We start from the raw sequence: 24671 nt of genomic DNA, 5'->3' as shown, positions 1-24671 counted from the left end.
CCAAAAGGACTAGTTATCCCTGCATCGCTCTGAGCGTAAAAAAAGTTACATTTGCAGCAATAGTTACAGAAAGAATACTCAGGAGTGCGTGCTACTCTGCTGCTCTGCAAGTTTATTCAAACGAATCTTTGTTTATCCTTACAAAAGCAGCTAATGTTCACAGAATGTCCACCGAGACAGAAGTGGCGGAGCTCTTTCCAAACACCCTCGTTCGTATCAGTGACATTTCATCCTTTATTAGCTGATACACAAAACAAACTTCCAGCATGAAAAAGAAATTTAATTACACTCACGAGTACTGGTTGGAGTCGTTTCTTCCAATATCGGGGCAGTTTATCTTCTGGCGAAGTATCCGAATGATGCAGATGAAAAGAATAAAGTTCATCTGTGGAGAATACATTACAAAAGTCATGTGAGAAAAGCACTGAGGCATTTCACACTGCATCTAATGCATATAGGGAGATGTTTGTGAGATTCAACTCATAAACAGAAGCGTTGGATTGTGGCGCTGGCCTGTGGGAAAATGAGCATTTCTAAACTGATGATTTGGGCTGTGAGTGTGAACTTGCAACACATCAGTCATCATGATGCACTCCCAGCTATCAGTCACTGGCTAAGTACAGAAAAACAGAGTGTACTAACAGTAAGGCCGCTGACACTCATGTTAAATAATGAAGCTGACCCTCCTCTGGGAACAACTGCTAGCAAATAACTAAACAGACCCATTTGGACACTAGTAGGCGTCTGCTATGACACTTTGTCCAGAGCAAGCTTTTAATAGCTGGAAATTATATTAAAAGCTTCTTTTTTTTTTCGCCTTCCATGAGAAGATCAGTACCACTCATGATTTAGCTAACCACAAATATTTAAACACAGAAAACAGCTGGTTCTTTGCAAAAGGTTCAAAAAGCATCCGCTAGATTTTCTATAAATGTGACGCAGAACACAAAAAGACGTAGGCTGCGGACCCCAGCTGCACAAAAATGGCCAAGAAATGACGTAATCAGGAGCAACCGGACAATATTTCCAGTGTTTGTTACTATAGCGATTACTTCCATTAAGAAAGCTGATAAGATGCTAAGTTCACTTCAGGTCACTTCACGAGTGACCAAATAGGTAATGTGACAACACACATATGTTATGCCAGTTACTAGAAATCTCATAACCATGGCGACAACATCATTACTAAACAACAACAACTTAAAGATTAGACGACCTTCAAGTTAAAAAATCATAGAAAATAAATCTGTTTTCTTAATTTAAAAGTGAAAAATGTACATTTTTGGACTTTGGCCTGGTTTTTGCATGCTGTTAGCCAGAGTCTGTTCTTCTTTTCAACTTTTATAATGCTTCTGGTATCGTTAAATTAGCTTAATGCTCGAGTAAAGCTATAGGCAGGCTTCTAAAAAGTGGGCCACTTTTGAGTATTAGCATACTATAGACCAAAACAAGTGTTCAAGTAGTAAAGTTAAACCATTTAAATGAAATTCAAGCACAAAGTTTGTATTAGCAAAAAGAAAAACCTGAGTACTAGCATGTGTTGGGTTGTGTAAATGCTAACTAACACTGTGTGAAGCTACCAGTGTTCACTAACATGCAGCTTTAATTTTATTGTGTTCAAATGGACACATGAGCTTGGCAACGTTTCTCTATTGCATATGTCTCTAAGCATTTATTTTTACTGCAACTGCAACTGCTCATCGCCACAGATCATCGGTCTCTATTTCACTCAACACTCTTTATGGTCTTACTATTTCCCTCCTGCCTGGCAGCTCCATATTCAACATCCTTTGTCCAGTATATCCACTATCCCTCCTCTGCACATGTCCAGACCTAAGCTGTCTCTCTGATGTACTCATTTCCAATCCTGTCCCTCCTGGTCACTCCTAATAAAAATCTCAAGATCTGCCACCTCCAGCTCAGCCTCCTGTCTTTTTGTCATTGCCACATCTCCAAACCATACATCATAGCAGGTCTCACTACCATCTTGTTCCCCACTCTCTGCTTCCCTTTCACTGTTGCTGCTATCCTTCTGTCACAAATCACCCTTGACACAAGTCTTTTCACCCTGCCTGCACTCTCTTCTTCACCTCTCTTGTGCACTGTTGTAAACTTTTATTTGAACAAAAAAATGGTTAGGAAATTACAGACCTGCAAAATAAAACATCAATGAGGGTGCACATTAGTACATTTAAGAGAAGGAAGGAAGAAGTATTTCAATGGGATCCGCTGAACGCTTTGCACTCCTCTGAAATAGTCTCACTCACGCAGAGATTAGAGTCTGTTTTTCTTACTAGAGATGCGGTTCAATCTGCATCTGAGCTGTCACACTTTAGCATTTTTATCTTTTGGGGTTTTGATCCGTGCACTGGAGAAAAACTCATTTTTTAAATTACCTTTCTGCTTTCAAATTTGCATGCTAAATATTAAACTTTTTTCCAGCAGCCTGTTATCTTGACTTTGAAACTGTGACTTAAAAATGAGGCAAGCAGCTGCTTTTAACAGCTTATTTCTGTCTGAATTTCATCAAAGACTTGAATACGAGCACAGAACCACAGTGTAAAAGTCCATATCTGTGGTTTTACTGAGTATGATGGATTAAATTATTGGTTTGACTGGACACTATTTCCTTCTGGAGTCCTTTTGTCGCATAATACTATAACTTGTTTCTACACTATACTGCCAAATATATTCGCTTGTCTGCCTTCACAAGGACATGAACTTAAGTGACATCCCATTCTAAATTCATTGGGTTTAATATGATGTCATCCCACCCTTTTCAGCTATTACAGCTTCCACTCTTCTTGGAAGGCTTTATGTGTTGATGGGAATTTTTGACCATTCTTCCACAAGTGCATCTGTGAGGTCAGACACTGATGTTGGACGAGAAGGCCTGGCTTGTAGTCTCCAGTCTAATTCAGCACAAAAGTGTTCTGCTAGGTTGTTATCAGGACTCTATGCAGGCCAGTCAAGATCTTCCACACCAAACTCTCTCATCCGTGTCTTTATGGAGCTTACTTTGGGCACTGGTGCACAGTCATGTTGGAACAGGAAGTGGCATACTGCTATACTGTTCCCACAAAGTTGGGAGCTGTAAATTGTCCAAAATGTCTTGGTATGCTGAAACATTAAGAGTTCCTTTCATTGGAACTAAGGGGCAGATCCAGCTCCTGATTAAACATCCCACACCATAATCCCCCCTCCATCAAATTTTACACTTGGCACAGTGTATAGGACAAGTACCGTTATCCTGTCAACTGCCAAACCCATATTCATCTATCAGATTGCCCAAACAGAGAAGCCTGATTTGTCACTCCAGAGAACACATCTCCACTGCTCTAGAGTTTAGTGGCAGCGTGCTTTACACTACTGCATACAACACTGTTTTGCACTGTGTGATGTAAGGCTTGGATGCAGCAGCTCTGTCATGGAAACCCATTCCATCAAGCTCTTTATGCACTGTTCCTGAGATAATCGGAAGGTCACATGAAGTTTGGATATCTGTAGTTGGCGAGTTCTGTGAACTGAGGTGCACAGTTCACCGCTCTGTGATTTGTACGTGGCCTACCACTTCATGGCTTTGTTATAGTACCACTAACAGTTGACTGTGGAATATTTAGTAATGAGGGGATTTCACAACTGGACTTGTTGCACAGGTGGCATCCTATTACAGTACCACGCTGGAATTCACAAAGCTCCTGAGAGCATCCCATTCTTTCCTAAATGTTTGTACAAGCAGTCTGCATGACTAGATCTTTTATACACTTGTGGCCATGGAAGTGATTGGAACATCTGAATTCAATGATTTGGATAGCAAGAGAATACTTTTACCAGTACATCTGTATATATCTTGGATTGCGTGCAGCTTAACTAGAAATAGGTTTTTGTTGTTTTCTAGTGCTTTTTTCAGTCTTTGTGTCACTCAGAATAGACGAATGAAGACAACTTTTCCACTCTTAGTGCCATTTACTTTGAAAGAGCTAGCTCAAGCTGGCTAGTGCTGATATAAACCATGAAAATGTTTTTAAAGCTCATGAACTTACCAGAATTGATGCCAAAATAGGAGTTTTAATGATCCACCAGAACACATCGGTGTTTTCTATTATATCCCAGCACCTGGTAAGACGTGAAAGAGTTTTAATGTATAAGATGTAGCAAAACAAAGCAACCCCCCCCCCCCCCCCCCCCCCCCCCAAAAAAAAAAAACAAAACAAAAACAAAACAACACAAAAGAGTATTTTCTGCTCGATTCTGGTCTAGCAGTTCCCTAGTCTCTCACCCCACATCATTATAGTTGGCTTTAGCGATGCTCCAAGCTGTGATGAAAATTGCTGGACCGCCTGGGGGCAAAAAAAAGTATACAACCAAATGTTACTGTGGATTCCAGCTGTAAGGTTCTCGACATGTAGTTCATGTACTGCTGACACTCTATAAGGTCTCGCTAATAGAACAAGAAACAAGACTTTCTCACCCCAGCCGATCAGAATATAAGCCCAGAAGTACTTCCTCTCGGAGAAGAAGGAAACGGCCAACAATGCATGCAGATAAAGGCCTTCCACCAGCAGCCAGAAGAAACTGGCCATTATACAGTACTGGAAAAACACAATCACTGCTTTGCAGCCAACCTGGCAATGGACACAAAAGCATGAATCATACAATGATCTAGTTAACAGGGACAACCTTATGTTGAAGATGATACGGTGAAATTTATTCCCAGTTGTGGCCAAAAACTGCATTTAGAAAATGAAAGAATAAATTGGAGTTGTTTGTTTCCTGTTGGTGAAAGCAGGTATATATCTGTGTTCTTTTATATCAATATGAATCCTATGACTGCAGTAGAATGACAATTAGTTTTTCTTGTGCCCTTATTAATAACTTGGAAGCAGAGATTCACTCAAATGCTTCTTTTATTATCAATAAATTCCATGGACATATTGCACTAAAAAAGCGAGTTACTACTTATGAAACTTTTGTAAATAATGGCTTTAAAGGTAGTGCAAATCTGTGTCCTATTCAGCCTGCACTTTATAAGCTCTCTGCCTCATTCAGTGAAAGAAAAGCTGCCAAAGTGCAGAAATGTTCCGAAATATAATGCAGGAAGTGAGCAGGATTAACACTGAAGCACTCATGAAGCATTTACGAAAGATTGGATTTAAAGAATGTTTTCCCAAAGAACAAAATGACCCATAGCTTCTGAGATTAGCCGAAGCTGAGTGTGACTGAAGTGGCAAGTGTGCTGAATTAGTAGATTTATGAGTAGTAGTAGTAGATGCCCTGATAGGGAATAAGCTTCTTCGCTGGGAAACAATACACCTTCACAGCCTGTTTGGGCGTGCTCATTCTGCTTGATATTATGATAGCTGAATAAAATGTTTCTGCGTAAGACATCTGAGTCTGCATTCACAAGATTTCCATAGCACAGGAAAACACAATAAGCTCTCTTCTGGTTGGCTGAACAACGTTTGCGTGAGGGTGGATGAGTTCATTCAAAATTGAGCTTGCCGATGCTGAATGCTGGGGAGGCAGGCTGCTATTGACATTGTTACACAATGACATGTATAAAAAGGCTGATTTTGTCTGCAGTGTTTCTAAATTCACTCTGCTGGTCAGATCTACAAGCCTGTACAAGCAGCTTTAGAGTGAGCAACGCGGAGATCCTACGCAGAAGACATCACACGGATAAGAAAAATCAATAAACTGTGCTCCTTTAAAAAGACTCCGTAAGAGTGAATACATTGAGCACTTTAGCAGCTGGAGTACAGCAACACAATAGGAAGGGCTGGGCTGAAGGGCATTATGGGTAGAGAAAAGTGGACAGTAAAGAAGACAATAAAGTCACAATAAAGAAAAGAAAATCAGAAAAAGCTGTCAGGTCTTTGTCACGACAATAGAGTTGAAAGAAGAACAAACAAATAATGATGTGTAGTTGGACAGAACCTACCTCTTAAAAATCTAAAATGCAAAATGCAATCACGACATGCTTTCTGTTATAGCCACTTTCTACTGTAGTACATTTTAGATGGAGATATTGTTTAGATGTTGAATTTAAAAAAAAAAATTTTTTTTCGATGGGAAATAGGTTTTGAAAGCTAAATAAACATGATAATCTATGGCTATCTGATAATATCTGAATCTGGCTTGAACGTGAGGATTTTTAATGACTAGGAGACTTAAAGAAACTAGCATTCGAGGCTGACATTGTGCTGGTGGCTCTCTGCTAGTCATCAACTCAGTTAATTTAAATCCAAGAACTGGGTCTCTTGACTTTGTTTGCAGCACTTTTAATACCAAAAATATGTTGCAGCCTGTCTAAAAAGTCTCCAGTATGGGTGAGTGATTTCTTTTTTTCTGTTTTCAGTGGCCTTGGCAATCTTTTGTATGCAGTCTATGTTCTACACAGGCAGAATATAGACAAAACGAGCAACCCGTCTGAGTAGACAGAAGTCTTTATGTATGAAATGTCTTGCTTCTAGCTTCTCCAAAAACATGCGCTGTATTGAAAATATTCACATAATCCAGAAATGTCTTGTTCTGTTTTAGTCCTTGTGCATGGAGTTAAAGTTTGGGACAGCTCATTGAAGCAGCTGTTACTGGGCTGACAGGAATTTTGTAACCCATATAAATTGATTCCCACTTGGCATGTTGAGGGGGAAGAAAACGGACCCAGATGGGCTGCCTAAGCCTTGCTGCTTAGTTTAATATGTGCAAATCAGTACAAATTGATTGCTGGAGCTGAGTTTTAAAAAGCCTGCCGTTAGTCGCTAAAGGAGGATAAATTGTGAGATATTATGCCACTGGAAAAACAGGGAATAGCAGGAAGCTCAGACACGGATCCATGCTCGTACCTTACAAAAATGCATTTTTTAAATATGCTTTGAATTAATCGGGTGTTTAACTATGGCAAACATCCAGCTGTATGAGAAGAGATAATGAATGGAGCATGCAGAACACCTGCACACATACAGATAAACACAGCAGAAGCAATGCTAACAGCTGTAATGGAACTAATGTTGGGGTCACGATGAGCACCGCAGCACCAGACCCGTCTCTATAATGTCTCTTTCAAATGTGCCATGATAGCAGCTGGCTCCCGTCAACCCAGCGAGTCCATTAACGTAGTGCAGCCGACCACAAAGCTCACTAACAAATAGAGTGAGCCTCTGCTCATTGTGTGGCTAAATTCTGTAACATGAACCTCATGTTTATTGGCCACACACCTGACGGGGCTTTGGACTGTGGCTCATTGTGAAGGGGTGATGGTTGAAAGCCAAAGGACAACAATCAAAGACTGTGGGCTGTAAGTCCATGTTTTTATTACTATTTTAATATTAACATACTTGGCTAATATGTGGCTTTTGTTGTGAGATTGAAACTGAAAATTGACACAAGCCGTTTTCAAAACTTTTAAGTTATTCATCAGCTATGATATGAGAACTTAAAATGTCAGTAATTATCAATAATGATCAGTGATGCTACAATACTGTACTAATACTGTACTGAATGTACTGTAATACTGACTGTATTGAAGTCTTGCTGAGTTATCTGAAGTTCTAGGAGAGCAGTCATTAACAAGCAGCATTAACTCACAGAGCCCGAGGAGCAGTTGTCCACCTCCCCGACCTCGTAGAGAACCACATCTTTGATGAAGACAGCGATGGCCTTCAGGATAAATGAAACAAATAGATGCATGTGGATGTAGTTCCTTGTGCAGTGGAGTTTCCTAGGACACACAGAATGAGAGATACAAGAAAACAGATCAAGACAAAGCGACAAGACACGCGGAGAATTCAATAAAGAGGCCCTGCATGCTAATTACACAATGTCCTCAGAGTTAATAGCTTAAAATGACAGCAATTCACAGACAGTTAAATCATAATTAAGTTTCTTAGTTCCCTTTCACTGTGTGGGTGGATCAGTTTTAGAGCACAATAAATGGTTTTTATGGTTCTTCACACACCTTTGAAAATAGGCAGGAGAGGTGGATTTCCAAGAAGTTACAGTAGTAGAAACAAGTAGTCCTAAAACATCAGTTCTTTTAACACTTCTTCTGCTGACTACATTATCAATACTTTAGAGGTAATTGGGGAAAACAGGTTCCTAATAGCTTCGATCACTTTTTTAAGTCAGAAATGGTTGTTGTCTGGGCAGGTAAATATTCGCCTGGAGTACAGCACGTGCCCAGTCAGTTAATGTTCCCTTGGACATCATAACAGTTTCATTTAACTGTACCTCATTCCCAGGAGAGTAAATTGCCATGATACCAATGTTATCCAGATTTTATACTCACATCAAACAGCAACTGCTATTTCATTTAAATCCCTATTTTTCTTCTACTTCTACTTTCTTCTAGTTCTTCTTTATTCAGTTTCGGTCAGCCTTTAGTGTCAGACAGATGGTCTCACATCTGACTCTAGAAACTGTAAACCTGACTTTTAATGTCTGTATGAGCTCAACAACTGTTCATCCAATCTACTTTTAATGTGTTGGGGTTCCTCCATATGTTGCCTTTTAGAAATGCGTGTAGTGAACCATATAGCACTAATACTGCTCATAATACCCGACGGTCATAACGCTCTTTCTGGCTCAAATCTGTGGGTTGTTTTGATTTCACACCTTCACACCTTTTATCTCCCTGACCATGGCCGGCCTTGTGACTTTGGGTGCGTGACGGTGAGCAAAACTCTCAGGTGGACACACTTTGACACCTATTGCTTGTCTTTGCAGAAAGCATGAAAAGTGCCTCTTATCAGCAACTAATTCAATAAGGCACTTTCCGGTGACATGATCGGCAAAAGACTCAAAAAGAAAAATGTGACCAAAAATAAAATTCAGAATAAATGTTACTCCACCACTGCGGCCATGAAGAGAAATGGATGGCAGTACACTGAGAGAAAGCAGCTTCCATGTAAGAAATGAAAATCAGCACACATCATTTCACAGCTCATGCACTTAGGTGTGAATTTTTGCAGCTGCACAGTATATAGAGTATAGAGTTTTTACAGTGTTTGGAGGGGGTGTAGCACACAGGAAGAAGAAGTGCTCGAATGTGGCCCACCCATTTACACATACAGTCTTTGTACACAAAAGTTATTTCTTTGCAGCATTCAGCGAGAAAAGTTCACTTTGCGTCTTACTCAGGCAGACAAATTGCATACAGCAGTTTTTCCAAAAAAAGTAATGTGCGGTATTATGCGAGTCACTCTTGAAATGTCCATTCATTATCTTTTAGGGTGAAGATGTTGCAATTTAAAGCTGGCTTCTTATTCTTCCTCAGAACTGTAATTGCACTTGAAGAGGTTACAATCGTTCCCTGGCTTATCAAGCAAAAATGCCGGTCCTTTTTTTATTCCGCAATACTTCAAACGTCTAACCTTCAAAGTGCTGCATGCGCCATCAAAAGATAGCAGAGTTTGAGTGACAGTTTATTTCATTTGGAAGCTATTTGTATCTTTCATCTTGGTTTAAGCCTGCTATTATACTCGGGTGTGATGCTGCAGTGATCAGAGACGATCAAATTCCAGTGAAAAGTGTTTGACGCGTGACACAGAAATGTGCAATTTGTCACAATGTTCATGTCACATCAGCCGGCAGGGATAATGCCACTGTCAGCGTGCTTTGTAGATAATAGCACGTACTGATGTTCTTCACAAAAGTCTCACTTTTTGTTCCGGTCATCGTTTTTCTAAACAGCTGACCACATAAAAATAAGTTAATCCAGATGGAATGAAATTCACAGTGAGTGCAATTAAATAGCACATAAGTACTTAATATAAAACAGCTGAGCTATTGTGCATCTACATACCTGAAGATGCAGAGGATCACAATAGCGGTAGAAAGCGAGACGAGCGAGACGCTGTGGCCGATGGTGTAGCCGATCTTCACTTGCCAAAAAAACTTTCCCTGCACAAAGAAACATAAAAACAGAGAACAAATCAAAGAAAAGGAAACAGCCGGTGCGTGTTTACACACTCAAACAGTGACATCACTTGTGTTAGTTGATTTAACCATTCAAAACATTGATTTGTTTCAATTTTTGGCTTAGAGATGTCTTTTATTATTGTTGTTAAGCATTTAGGCTCCACTCCTGTCATTTTTAAGTGTTGTAACTGAAGAGCTCTTGAACCACGGATTTGTGTCTCTCTCTTACCAAATACTGGATCAGTCCAGTCATGCGATATACTGTAACAGCATCCTGAATTTCTGGATCCTTTCAGAGAAGCTTCGCTATGTTACTGCCATGCCACTGTATGTTGTGCGCTTGATGGAAATTAAATTAAGATCTCCTGCATCCTCTGGCACACTCACACATATCATGTTTGCAGTAAGATGGACATCAAATTCCTTTTAGAGTACTTCACCGGGCCAGGTCCCTCCTGACTTCCTATGTGGCATACTAATGAGGCCGCCTCTTTGACTCAGAGAGCAAAGTGCCCACCAAGAAAGCTTTTACCACCCTGCAGTGCACATCCACTCTTCACTCTGCTCCACCTTCGTCAACACGGACAAGATTAGCTCTGGCTGCAGTAAAACTGAACTAAATAAGAGCAGCATTTGATTTATTTATTCTGGTCCTACTCCTGGAAGGATTCTGAATAACTTCTAATGACTCATAATGCCTGATAAGGGAGGCGGGAGTTATTACTGACCTGTCTGTGTCAATTATGTCAAGTGTGTTTCAAAGACATTCGTATTTTAATTACAATACGAATGTTTTTGTTACAGCATCAAACCAAATTACCTTATAACCATAGATTTACTTTCTAATCCCATCTTTCTCCCAATGTATGACTAGCACAGGGTACAGCTACTCTGGTTATCTTTACAGTTAAAATATACATTTATCAGAACACATTGTTACTCTTTGTTGAATCTGTACACAAACATGTATTCCTCTTAAATAGCACAGGTCTGCAACCAAAAAACTGCTTAGGATTTTTACTGAAACCGGGAAAAACGTTTTAAAAATTCCATCACATCAGGTTTTCTTGCAAAACTCATGTTTTTAGTTTCATTTCCCCTTTTAAACTGAAATCTGGTATCCTATACTTGAGTCAAAAAATCGTATCCACTAATGATTTCTCACATGAATTGAATGTTTCTAAGAGCGAGACTCAAGAGAAATACAAATAGAAAATGCGAGGGATTGAGGGGGTCAGTAGGAGGGGGAGTGTACGGTGGGTTTGGCAGTGTGAGGAGCTCAGATGATCATGTCCCAACAGGTTTATTTTGTTCATAGCAAAAGGTAAGGAATCTCTGAAAAATTATGCATAGTTAATTGTAATAAAATATTTATTTTTTCATTGCTGTTGTGCTTTTTTTTTTAAAATGTAAACTCCTCCTGTTTTGTAAAAAAGAAAAACTGTGAGGGAAATGGAGATCATTTTTAGATTCAGTACCTAAAAAACATCAAATTTACCCAAAATTATCCCATGCAGCTGGAAAACTTTTTTTGCAGAACTGCGTAACCTGCATGCATCAGATTACAATTTTAAGTTAGCGACTATGTAAATACAGTATGTAGAAATAAGTACGCTTTAGCAATGCAGTAATGCTAAGTAATGCTATCTTTAGCGTTGTAAAGACTAGCAGGTTATCTACTTCCACACTTTATATTGAACTAGTCAAAGTATCTCGGGTTCTAACTCAGCACTTCACAGTTATGAATCAGTGAATTTAATGCACCTTCCTCTGTATATTGACAAGCTACCGGTATACTAAGGAACATACTGCATTAAGCTGTTAAGTTAGTTGGGCATGTTGCTGTGTTCCTGCTAACTTTTGCTTTATAAGAAAATTTCTTAAAATGCAGTCTAACAAACAGCTGTTCATTAATTTCCTCATCTTGCTGTTTCCTGACATTTCTGTACATTTCTATATTATATTGACATTTAGTCCAACAATAATAAAAAGCCTGTACATGAAAATATAAACAGTATTCTTTGACAGCTTCATTCTATATATTCTGTAGACTCAGTCACTTGAGACAACTCAATACATAGGAGTGAACAAAAGCGTATATGAGGTACACAGTGGCAACCAATCAATACAGTAATTTCCCCAATACAGCCAATAACACCCACCCACAGAGCAAAGAAAAGAGCTTCTCATTCAATTCTTCCTGACCGCTGGCTCTGGACACCATTTCCCGCTGTGCAGCTCTGGTCATTCACTATGAGACTGTGTCAGTCTACTCACATCATCGCTAGTGCTGTTGAGATTGTATCCACAGCTCACAGCAATGTCAATAGGATGCATCTCGGTCCAGCCATCTTCTGTGCAGGTTTTCGAAAGGTTACCTGGAGACGGAGAAGAACCAAAGAGGTCACAGCCACCCAAGCGTTACATTTCCTCTGCCTGCCACCCATTAGGTTCAAATTGGACACGTTGTGACATTGTCAGTGACCCAACAGGTCACTGCAAACAGCAAACAACGGCAAAAAAACCAAACTCTGCAAAGTGCCACAAAAAGTCTTTCCTGCTAATGTGAGCCGCTATTGACTTGTACTTTACCTGAGCCTGCAGAAAGGCACTCTGCTGTTACAGATATTGACTGATCCGTATCTTGCCATTCATCTAACCCCACATAATGATCCAGGCAAGAATGCATGCACCAGATAATACTACCATGCCCACAACATACTGCTTAAAATTTACTCTAACAGCCTATTGTTTAACATCTGATGATAATATGAATAAAAATAATTAAAAATGTTAATCATGATAGGTCTACTATAGATATTATATATAGATTGAGGGTTATGTTTTCTTTCAGATTTTCCTGATTTGTTAATTATGAGTTATAATAATATCAGATTACATTTTAATAATAATAATAATCTTTTTGCAAAAAATTGTTACAAATTGTATATATTACTTGTGTACCATCTGTCAGCTAAAATCAGCTGGTTGTTGGTGTTGGTGTCAGTAAGGTTGCAGAGTGCCCTCTGGTGGGTAAACTATGAAACAGCACTCAGGACTCATAATATGGTTGAAGGATGTTTCTATTTCTTCTTGATGTTTTTAATTCTGTTGTAAATGCTGGTACTGATATATTGCCCGATATTGACCATGCTGATATATCAGGTTGGCTCTATTGTAAGATGATATACGTAGGCAAAAAACAATAAATGAATGATTCTGCTGGAACCTTCTGAGTGATTCATACTGCACGTCTCAACATTTTGCACCTCACCAGATTAATTTAATTACAACATAATTCCATAATATATTGACAGAGAGCGTTGACTGGATGGTGTGAGACTTTCTTTCAAAACTGGTATAAATCACTCCTAGAAAAAACACAATTTCTTGAGAAATCCCAGCTACCATAGAGCGAAAAGCAGGGTACACACTGGCCAGGTCGCAGTCTGTCACAGGGTGATATTTTGAGTTTTCTGTTCGTTTCTATTTCTTTTTTTTTCATTATAGCTTTTCTTTTGTTTTTTAAACCTCCTGACTTTGAAATGAAGTATGCAATAAAAGAGAATCACACAAATCTGTGACCGATATTATCTGCTTTCCATAACCTGATTTCTATTGATTTGTATGGAACTGAACTTTCACTTCTAATATTTCTGATTGAGTTTATTTTTTCTTCTTTTTTGTGGATTTCCTATAGAGACTTCTTTAGATGGTCACAAAAAATATTGAGCCACGTTATTTTAAGGATGTTTAGTTACTATTTCTCTCACTCTGCAGCAGAAACTCTGTCATTTGGTTTATTTGTGAAATTTGTTCATGGTTTATTCATTCATGGGGCATCAACTGTTCATGTAAACAGCTTAACCACTAAAAGACCTTAATTTTAATGTGACCGACAGACAAGCTGCTCTGTGCATATAAACAAAGCCGCTTATAACCAAATGATATCAGGCAGTGAGCTGCTAATGAAAGAATGTGCAGCAGGAGGTTGTTTCTACAGCATAAGAGCGGTCATGTGACTGAATACCTCTTCTGTGACTGCATTTACGCATCATGCTCAGATGCTCGAGTCTTATTTTACCATAAATCAATTTCCCAATTTGCCAAACACACCTTCATGGATGCGTAAGTAAACACACACACACAACATCAGGCTCATTAAATCAACATCTTCCACATTCCTCATCTGTCACCACACAACTTTTCAGACAATTTTTGAAGCGAACGGCACGAGCTAAATCCTCCAGAGAATCCTGAATGAATACACTGACTAAAGCTGACTTGAAGTAATCGTATAGGCACATGGACTCATGTTCATTTATAGTCTGGGTGGAAGGGATTCGGTCTTTCCACAAGATTTACTCCAGGGTATTGCTGAACGGCAAAGCAGAAAATCGCCAAGAAGCAGCGTGACCTGACCTATACTCGAGACCATTTCACAAATAAAACTTTGAAGCATAGAGCCGTTGAACAAATGTTGTGTTTATATGGATCGCTTAGATTACAGAAAGAAATCTATATACCAATGTCCCAAAAGAGTTGGAAAATAGGCTGTCTGTCAGCACCCACTACTTGATAAGAGATGTTTTCGAATATGGTTTAACAAAAAGTGCTAAATATGGTAAAAGAAATTGACAATAATCCAAACAAATCCCACTCTAAAAGAAAAGAGGGGGAGAAAAAGCAAAATTTTAATTCAACCACCTTCAAGTACAGAAACAAAAGCTAGAAAATTGATTTCAAAGGACTCTTCACTTTATTTAGCATGTTAACAGTTTCAGCAGAAACACACCAGTAAAGTCACCCATGATTGCTGTTTGTTTTTTCATTGCATGGACACAATTCACAATAATAATAAGAGGCGATACCGGCGGACTCTGAGAGTCCCATTACGCTGACTAACAGCTTAATCTGTGAATTCTCATGCAGGACTAATGTTTTGTCAGGATGCTGTCAGGCTGCATAAGTGGAGATCTGCTGTCTGGTCACATGGTTGAGCCATTTGCAGAGAAACGGAGAGCCCTCTGAGAGCTGGAGCATAGTCACCACAATGGTCATGTCTCTATGAGGAGCATCTTCAAATGCCATTTATGAATGAACTTATCTCACTCGTCCCTCAAGTATGAAGGATAATATCGAATTTATCATCATTTCTGATGCTAATTTGTTTAATTTCCTTTTTGTCCTCTGTCATTTCCATAAAAAAAAAAAAAAGAGTACATTTACATGAACGTATTTAATAAAGCTCACACAAAGGCTACAGATGCCCTCGAATCAATTATGACTCAAGTAAGGGCAAAGATTTAGTCGATTATTTTCGTCTCTTTGATATTGATTTTTCTTTATTGGGTATTTGTCTTTGCCAAACTGCAAACTCAATAAGCGCTGGGACACAAAGAAATCTCCTACTCATTTGATCTCTAATAGCCACAGTCTAGTAGCTCGCAATTTTCTCTAATCGAATTTTTGACGAGCCAGTAGATTGTTACAAATTTAAGTGCTGGGATATTTCGGACTGCTTCTCAGCACTAATTGATGCATTTTGGCATTTGGTGTTGCTTTTGACGTCAGATTGATATTTAGATGGAAAATGATGCGGCTCAGTCCTGGTTGTCTTTTTTGGTTAAAGTCACGCTAGCTAATCATGATGCCCAGCATGACGCAGCACATCCAGATGCTGACATGCGCAACATCTATAATATTTACCGTATGTAATATGTGACTATTGTAAATAATATTTACAATACGCTTAGAGTTTGAAGATTAAAGAGATTTATTCCAGACATGCAGTTGCGGTCTTTGTATCCCTCGAGAGGACTTTACCTCAAACTATTTCCCTCTCTCTTTATTTGCCTATTTGCATTCACTCTTTGTCGTTGTTATCAGCGGGTAATACCATCAAGCTTTCTATTTCATGTACACATTTTCTCTCTCTAGCTGTTTGTCTTTGTAATAGGTTTCCAGATATTCATATATTCAATGACTGCAGCCACCGACCTCCCTGCCTGTTACATATATACTTTTTACCTAACTCAGAACTTCGGACTTTAAATAAATTCCACAGCTTTTCTGACAAAGCGCTAACGCTGCCACTCAAATGTCAGCTGCAGCTCAGGTGTAAAGCTGTGAGAGCACAAGAAGCTCACAACAAGCAAAGCTTGTGATTTCTCCACCAGGCATGTCAGTAAAAAAGCTTTTTTTATCACAAGCGCTCAGGGAAATCCCCCCACCATGACAGCAAAGGTAACGTAATTTTTCCATGGTTGCCTTTAGTTTGTGTCCCTGGTATCGCTGCCACAAAAGAACACAACACAATTTAGCAAAAAAACATGAACTGGAAAAAAAACTTGCTTTTTGGAAGGAAGGAGGTGGGTTTAAATCCACAACAACAACAAAAAAAACCCACTTTTTCTGGTGGGAGCAGTTTCAATCTGTTCTACTTGAAGCTAGATAATTTTTATTAGTGAACTCCAATACAGAAAAGCTGATTTGGGAAAGAAACGTTTAAAAACTGTCAGCAGAATATTGTCTTTTTTGGGTCTCCCTCCTACTTTTGATGTTGTGGTATCAAAAATGTACTAGAGGTGAGATGAGTTTCCTCCAACTGTCCAAAGAAATGCCTGTTAGGTTAGGTGGTGACTCGGCCATAGATATGAATGACAGTGTGAATTGAAGTCGACCTGTCTGTGTTAGCACTGCAATGGATTTCACTTCGAAAGATATTTATTCCCAAAATGATGACTGAAATCCTGAAATCCCAAAAGGAAATCCTGCAAAATTCACTGCAAAAACTCAGGGAGGCTTGCTAATATAAGAGACTGATGAAATCAAAATAATAAAAAAAATAGTTTAGTTACAGTTTTATGATGTTATTTGAATGAGAAACTAATAGGTAATATTCTCACTTTAATCCAGTGTGTGTTGGTGAGTGGTGGGAACAAAAACAGCAGAGACCCGGATCTCTAAATGTAACACATGACATAAGTGTAATGCTGAATCCTTGTGTTTTAAGGCTGATAAGAGGAGTACGCTTTGGGTTTAATAAGCTCCCAGAAATTTTACTGAAACACAAAAGTCTGTTACTAAATATGGACAGCGGCTGCGTTTGTCAGTGTGGGCTTTTTGATAAACATGGCTCCTTAATGCACCGACCGAAGATTAAAGAATAGAAAAGACAGCTTTTTAACACAAAATGAGAGAGAGATGAGTTGGATTCGGGTAAAAGCCATTTCTCTTTACTTATGCCTCTTATTACAGGTGAAGCAATCACAAAAGAGTGGCTGTAGCTAAAAGTCAATCGTGGTTTTAATCTGAGAGACAGATAAGACGGTGGGCAAGCAAAAAGAGCGAATTCAAGTGAATAACAGAAAATTGAGGGACGAAACAAAGATTTCCATTAAGAAAACTATATTTGTCACAACACATTGTATAGTACGAAAAACTGATTTTAAAGTAAAGTTTACCCCATTAACTGGTGCACAGCAAATCCAGCATGTCCAAATTAACACTGTCGGATTTGATTTCAACACTATTAAAGTGTCTATATGGGTCCACACCAGAGAGTGTTAATTTAACTCTTTTTGGAGAGTTGGTACGTTAACTCTAATTTAGTGTTAAACACCAAATCTGTCTGGAGTTGATAATTTAACACTTGGTGTTAAGAGTTTATATATTAACTCTCAAAGAGTATTTTAGTTTAACTACGTAAGAGTTATCTTCTAATTCATTCTAAAAAGCGGGAATTTTACTGTTCTGAACTTCTAGACATTTCTTTTGGAAATAAACATTTACTAAAAAGACGCAATGGTTTTTGAAAAACATTTATTCTGAACTGTGCACCACAATTTCAAAACATTATCTGAAAGATGTAACAGTGTACATGTTCTCACTTTCATTAGAATTTTGTTTATCAAAAGGTCTGACATGGTAAATGCAAATAACAGCATTCTCATCACTTATTTCTTCAATACAATATGCATGTCCTTCATTCATCCCTTTGTGGAACTTCAGCGCACTTCTGCTCTCCCCCATATTCCATCTTCACAAGCATATCCTGTGTGGAGATTGAATAAAAATTAGTTGACACTAATTAATGGCACAAATAATCCAGTAAACAATTGCAGCACAGTAAAAAAAAAAAAGGAATCCTCTTTGAGCAATTACTTGTGTAAAGTATTTTCCCAAAAGACAAGGACACAGGCAACAGGTAATACTGAACTAAATGTAAAACCGCAACCTTTTTCATTTTTACCTAAACCGTGTGCACAAAACTCTGGAGGGATCTATGCTAACGTAGAACCCAGTCAGGACATCTGCTACTGCTTTTTGCTCGTTTGTTTGTTTGTTTTTATGGGCGATCGTTTTCAGGCTTCAAGTAGCACCATTATACCAACATTTCACATTCTAGACATTGTTTTAGGTGTATTTGACCAAAAGTTTGACTGAAAATTCACATGCAAGCTTTTTTTCAAGGCTGTGGTATTTGCCCGCAAACGATACCTTTCAGCTAGCTAAAACAGAATATTATGCTATCAGCGAGCAACATGGCTAATGCCTTTCACACAGCTTTGTCTCAACTCCAAAAAGCCACAGAAGTAAAAGCTAATAATAATAATTGAAACAATCTTTGGAAAAAATGACTTACCAAGCATGGCAAACAACTCAAATATGTAGAGCAAAATGTTCTGAAACGGCTTCACTTCAGCTTTGATTGGAGCCGTGCTGGGGGCGGAGTCTGTGAATTTACTCTGTTGGTGTCATAGCCCCTGTAGGAGTTCAGAGTTAAGAGGTCAAGAGTTAATGTTTCCATTGTAACACCTCCAGATTTGACATAGAAACACTCATTTTTAACACTCGATTTTAACTACTATCATTTTACACCTTAGAGTTACATTAAAAGAATGTGACTCTGCTTAGAGTAAAATTAACTCTACTTTTGCAAGAAGACTATTAACACCAAAACATTTAACACTTTTGAATTTGCTGTGTGGGTGAGATTTTTCAGAAGTACTAAACTACAAACACCCAGCACGCCCCTGCGGGCGGTTTATCCTTCAAGCTCGGGTCCTCTACCAGAGGCCTGGGAGCTTGAGGGTCCTGCGCAGTATCTTAGCTGTTCCCAGGACTGCGCTCTTCTGGACAGAGATCTCCGATGTTATTCCCGGGATCTGCTGGAGCCACTCGCCTAGCTTGGGAGTCACCGCACCTAGTGCTCCGATTACCACGGGGACCACCGTTACCTTCACCCTCCACATCCTCTCGAGCTCTTCTCTGAGCCCTTGGTATTTCTCCAGCTTCTCGTGTTCCTTCTTCCTGATATTGCTGTCATTCGGAACCGCTACATCGATCACTACGGCCGTCTTCTTCTGTTTGTCTACCACCACTATGTCCGGTTGGTTAGCCACCACCATTTTGTCCGTCTGTATCTGGAAGTCCCACAGGATCTTAGCTCGGTCATTCTCCACCACCCTTGGGGGCATCTCCCATTTTGACCTCGGGACTTCCAGATTATACTCGGCACATACTCGGCACAAATATATATATATATTATTACTGATGCTAATATTAGGGCTGGGCGATATGGCCTAAAATTCATATCGCGATATAATTTGAAGCATGTGCGGTAACGATATATATCACGATATATTCTTTTCTTCTGTATAATGTATTTTCCACACTATAAAGCACACTTAAAATCCTTTCATTTTCTCAAAAATCGAGAGTGCGCCTTATGTATGAATTCTGGTTGTGCTTACTGACCTTGAACCGATTTGGGCGTGCAGAAATCTGTTAAAAAATGTTTTAGTACTACTTTGGTAAGCCGCACTGCTTGATGGATTGTCAGAGCATCACGGCTGCTGTAGTGAGGAGCTTCGCGGAGTAATCTGGGTCCAAAACTCCGTCCGCTTCAGGTACCAAAGTCAAACGAACACTAAGAGTTAAAAACGGTCTAAATTCTTTCATCTTTAATTAAATCATCAGCGATGCTGCTTTACCAGGTGTAACAATTAAGTTTAACATCCATGCATCCGTGAAAACAGAAGTTATTAAATTAGTTAGAAGTTAGAAGTTAACAGGAAGTTAGCTCGCTAGTTTACACCTAAACATTTCATACCATGTTCTGACTGAGAGATTTTTGAAACTAATTAAAACGTACAGCTCTGCTACCACTACCAACATAAATGAAGACCGAAAACTAAACAGCAGTGGCGTTTGTAGGGTTACTGAAGTTGGACTACCTGGTATATAATGTTGTGCTACGTGATTGCTTGCGACACAGCTATGTTAGCATAACATTAGCACAGTGAAGCTGGAGGATGAACGCCAACTTTTTTCCACTTGATAAAAGTTAACGTGAGGGATTATGGTGGTCAGGGACAAATGCAATCGCATAGCAGGATGCTATACACGGGCCAAACTTCAGTCAGGAGAACAACTGAGATTATTCATCCACAATACAAGGTTAGTCATTAATATACTGCAACAACATGGGAATAGAGCAGCTGCGAGAGAATTCAACATTAATGAATCAATGTTACGGAAGTGGAGGAAGCGCAGTTTTTGGCTTTCCCCATATTTCAAAAGTGCTTCATCTCTTTGCTATGACTGTCGCCCGCCATAATTTGCAGATGATAATGGTTTTAGCCGCCGCAATGCTTTCGACCAAAACAGGCGCAGCTTGATAACATCATCAACATGCGCTATCGCGATAGAGCGATATAGTTTTGTTTTTGTTTTTTTTTGTTTTTTTAGCGATATAGTCAAAATCTCTATCGTTGGCCAAATTTATATCGTTTCTATCAATATATCGCCCACCCCTAGCTAATATATTACATATTTAAGGAAAACACTATTTAAATTAAAAAAAACAAAACAAAAAGAATACATATATATTAAGGTAAAAAATGAATAAACTGAATTTTTTTACTGGTTGTTCTTTTGCCAACATTTGGCCAACATGCAATACTGCCTGTGGTGATTTTAAACTCACAGGTCCATTTAAACCAATCCAAGATTTTTAGCTTTGAATTCACCCTCTTTCACGTAGGCATCTGTACATGTAGTGCTGAAAATCCATCTACCATCTATGAAGTGTTAAATTTCCCCAGGACTCTAATTTGCTGTTTGACTCTCTGAGGGGCTAATGCAGGTATGAGTGCATCTTCACTTCCAGAGGGGGGAAAAAAAAGAAGAGATCAGCTTGCAGAAAAAGCTCAGGGGAATTTTGACTGGCTTTTTAAAAGGTGATGGATTGGCTTTCATCACACCCAAAAAATATGCAGCGTTGAAAAAGCCACATCTGCTTTTTGGATACAAGCCGGGAAAATATACAGAGAGGTGCTAAGTTTGGAAACTTTGTGAAAAAGTTTAAGAGTAAGAAAAGTAAGAAAAGGCACAGTTTGTGGAGTGAAGTGTTTTCCAGAAATAAATAACACACAAGTTCAACACAATTTAAAGGAGTGATAAATTTTTTTTAAGATGCTGATTCACTTTCCAATAGTTAGGTGCTAAATACAAAGCCTGTCAACTTAGCTTAGCCTTAAAACTGGAAAAGACAAATCAGCTGTTGGGCTAAGTCAAAAAAAACAAGCGTCTCTAAATCCCTGACAAACAGAAGCTGGTGTTTTTCCATTTTGCTTTTGCTACAGGTTAAATAAAGGAATTTTAACCTTTTAATTACTCACCTTTAGAGGTTTTAAATTACATTTTTTAACCACTGCACAAAGCTCAAGTCTCTCTTTGCTTAGCTGTGACGCTCAGGAGTGGGTGTAGATGAAACATAAAGATATTTCGAGGTCACATTTTACTACACAGAGTGCAAAATCTGACAAGAAAAGTGGAGAAGATAAAATAATTCCCGTGTTTTTAATAATTTGTTACCATATTTTGATTCATTTGTGTAGATAAAACAGGTGTACATTATACAAATAATCAGAACAACAGGCCAGGTTTTAACCTAAAGCCAAACCACAGGCGAGTTTAAAAACATCTTAATAAGACAGAAGCAGCCCTCAAAGAACAACGGTGACATTTTGAGATGTTTACAGTCTTCCCTGAGCTATTTTGTCACGCTATTTATATCCTAAAAACAAAATTTTAAAAAACTGTTTAAAGTCTGCTTTACATCCTTTTTGTCTCTAATAATTAACCAATTATTTTATAACCAGATGATGTAGGTTTAAGGCCTCAAACCCAGAAGCTACATCCTTATACATACCATTTTATGACTCTATGTTATGTTAATGGTTAAATCAAATCTATCTGTCTATCTCTCTGTCTGTCTGTCTGTGAGGAACATCAGTTAGTGTAAATGGATTTGTAACAGTAAAAGCCCCATCAGCCATATTTTGCTCCAGTGGAGCTGACAGTGATTGGATATTAGCACATATCAGTCAGAGTAACATTAACTTGCTGGGTCACAGAGTCAGGAGCAGGGAGAAAGCCTGCAGGTGTTGCAAAGAAGTAATGGCTATCTATCAGCACCAATTTAAAAATGGCTCTCAGCGAGGAATGGAAACGACTGAGAGGTTTGTGTCAGGAAATGTTATTTGATCCCGTGCTTCACTGTTCACCTGCCATGCTTAATTTAATATCCAAATATTTCATCAGAGGCAGATAAAAAAGAACTGTAAAGAACGTCAGTGAATTAATATACTTCTCAAACTATTAAAAGCTGCATGTCCAATAACTGAAGCCAGAGAGGTTACACAGAGGAGGAACACGTCTGAATATGAGATGGTAAAAATGGGTCTAAAGATTTTAAGGGCACAGTTAAATGTAATCAGAAGCAATTGGGAATATGAATCCATGTGTTACGAGATTATAGCAAAAACTATCTTTATAGTGAACCAGTGTGTCCCCGCAGCTTGACAAAACAGTATTATATTACACCTTTAGTGCTACAATAAAGTTGATTAAAATAAATAAATTAAATAAAATCTTTTCATTTACCGAAACTACTCTAAGATCCTTCTTCATGTTTTGTGCCAAATGCATGCGCGAGCACATGAAACTGACTGTGTTCAAGCTGCACATTGTGTTTGTTTCTGAGTGATAAAAGTTGCATATCTATTTAAGATGTAGATACAAACGTGGTGCAGGGACTCTGCTAGACATCCCAGGTGATGAAACGTCACCGTTAGGCTGCAGAGCCATCGTGTGGCTTCCTGTTTCCTGTTGGGGTAAACATTTATTAGCACTCACAAGTAGAGCAGGGCGATATGGCCAAAAATATTTATCACGATATATATTTGAAAATTTGCGATAACGATATAACCGACGATATAATTGATGCGAGACAAAATACAACTCCACAACATTACTAGCGCAAAAAGACAACCTTCCATTTATTTTCACTTAAACAAGAAGCTGGTTTTTATGTACATTAAAGCTTTATAAAAATGTAACAGTGCAAATGCAAATTCCTTGCTGAAAGTTTAACCAAAAGGCATTTCCAGTAGAAATGGGCTGACATATCCTGAGCATAACCATGTATAATATCCACTGAAGTTAAAAAGAGGTGCTTTGCAACATTAAACTGCAGTGTGCAGTACGTATTTTTCGGACCATAAGGTGCACGGGATTATAAGGCACATTAAGCGAAACAAAGCAGTCAGATAAATCAAACTTTATTAAACTCATTCTTCTTGCTTCCTCCACTTCTGTACCATTGATTCATTAATGTTGAATTCTCTGGCAGCTGCTCTATTCCCATGTTGTTGCAGTATATTAATGACTAACCTCGTATTGTGGATGGATTATCTCAGTTGTTCTCCTGACTGAAGTTTGGTCCGTTTACAGCATCCTGCCATGCGATTGCATTTGTCTCTAACCATGAAGAACCTTCACGTTAACTTTTATAAGTGGAAAAGTGTTAGTGTTGGTCCTCCAGCTTCACTATTTATGTTATGCTAACATAGCTGTGTCGCTAGCGATCACGTAGCACATCATTATATACCAGCTAGCCCAACTTCAGTAACCCTACAAACGTCACTGCTGTTTAGTTTCCTGTCTTCATTTATGTTGGAAGTGATAGCAGAGCTGTACGTGTGATTTTTTTTCAGAAATCTCTCAGTCAGAACATGCAATATCATGCTTAGGTAACTAGCGAAACTAGCGAGCTAACTTCCGCTAGCTTCCTGCTAACTTCTAACTCCGTTAAATGTAATAACTTTTGTTTTCATGGATGCCTGGAAGTTAAACTTTATAGTTACACCTGGTAAAGCAGCAATGCTGATCGTTTTATTAAAGATGAAAGAATTTAGACAGTTTTTAACTCTAAGTGATGCTGCAGTGTTGTTTGACCTGAAGCATACGGAATTTAGGACCCAGATTACTCCCAGATTTAAGAGCATCTTAGTCCGACAAATATGACAATAACAACGGCTGCTTGCATGTTCTGCAAAAAAATGTGCTTTGTTGTGTATCTGACGGACAAACACCAAACCAGTTCCACATCACGGAAGTTGCACCATTTTTACAAACCAATTCTGGTTCATCTGTTTCACTCAACAATCGGCCATGTGTGTATGAAAAAAAAGGCACTGCGCATGCGCGTTTTACTCCCATTCTATCGCGATATTTCATTTTCCTATCGTTGCCTAACAATATAATATGGCCCAGCCCTACTCACAAGTCAATTTTTTGCAGAACTTTATAATAATAGCACACTATTGAGCAAGATTAAGGTATTAGTAAGGTATTATATATCATTTATACAGCATTACTCCTCCTTAGTAGGCCATTTATAA

At 38.7% G+C, this 24671-nt stretch overlaps 2 protein-coding genes across 3 annotated transcripts in view; both read right to left on the bottom strand.

Annotated features, from left to right (window-relative positions):
- Window positions 1–24671, bottom strand: part of vipr1b (vasoactive intestinal peptide receptor 1b) — a 54057-nt gene that overhangs the window by 9140 nt on the left and 20246 nt on the right. The window contains exons 1-9 of one of the 2 annotated variants that reach the window (XM_076888172.1): window positions 23662–24135; window positions 23013–23094; window positions 12196–12296; window positions 9803–9900; window positions 7588–7720; window positions 4472–4625; window positions 4280–4340; window positions 4044–4116; window positions 294–385 (exon numbers count right to left, since the gene is read on the bottom strand). In XM_076888172.1, coding sequence (XP_076744287.1) covers window positions 294–385; window positions 4044–4116; window positions 4280–4340; window positions 4472–4625; window positions 7588–7720; window positions 9803–9900; window positions 12196–12296; window positions 23013–23076 — 776 coding nt within the window. In that variant the 5' untranslated portion in view covers window positions 23077–23094; window positions 23662–24135. Of the gene's footprint in view, window positions 1–293; window positions 386–4043; window positions 4117–4279; window positions 4341–4471; window positions 4626–7587; window positions 7721–9802; window positions 9901–12195; window positions 12297–23012; window positions 23095–23661; window positions 24136–24671 lie in introns of those variants that run through there. The other variant, XM_004546732.5, reaches the window with a different exon arrangement.
- LOC143420307 (uncharacterized) lies at window positions 17665–19450 on the bottom strand. The gene is made up of 2 exons (XM_076888173.1): window positions 18566–19450; window positions 17665–17974 (listed from the first exon to the last, which is right to left on the bottom strand). Exon 1 carries the CDS (start codon window positions 19398–19400, stop codon window positions 18990–18992), a length of 411 nt encoding a protein of 136 aa, XP_076744288.1. The 5' UTR covers window positions 19401–19450; the 3' UTR covers window positions 17665–17974; window positions 18566–18989.

The sequence above is a fragment of the Maylandia zebra genome, linkage group LG9 (genome assembly GCF_041146795.1).
Source record: "Maylandia zebra isolate NMK-2024a linkage group LG9, Mzebra_GT3a, whole genome shotgun sequence".
NCBI classification, from domain to species: Eukaryota; Metazoa; Chordata; class Actinopteri; order Cichliformes; family Cichlidae; genus Maylandia; species Maylandia zebra.
Note: the sequence above shows the minus strand (reverse complement) of the source record. Positions and strands in the feature narration are given on the sequence as shown.

What these genes read in the sequence shown, in the direction of transcription:
- LOC143420307 (XM_076888173.1), bottom strand. Translation starts at nt 19,400, where the DNA reads ATGCCCCCAAGGGTGGTGGAGAATGACCGAGCTAAGATCCTGTGGGAC.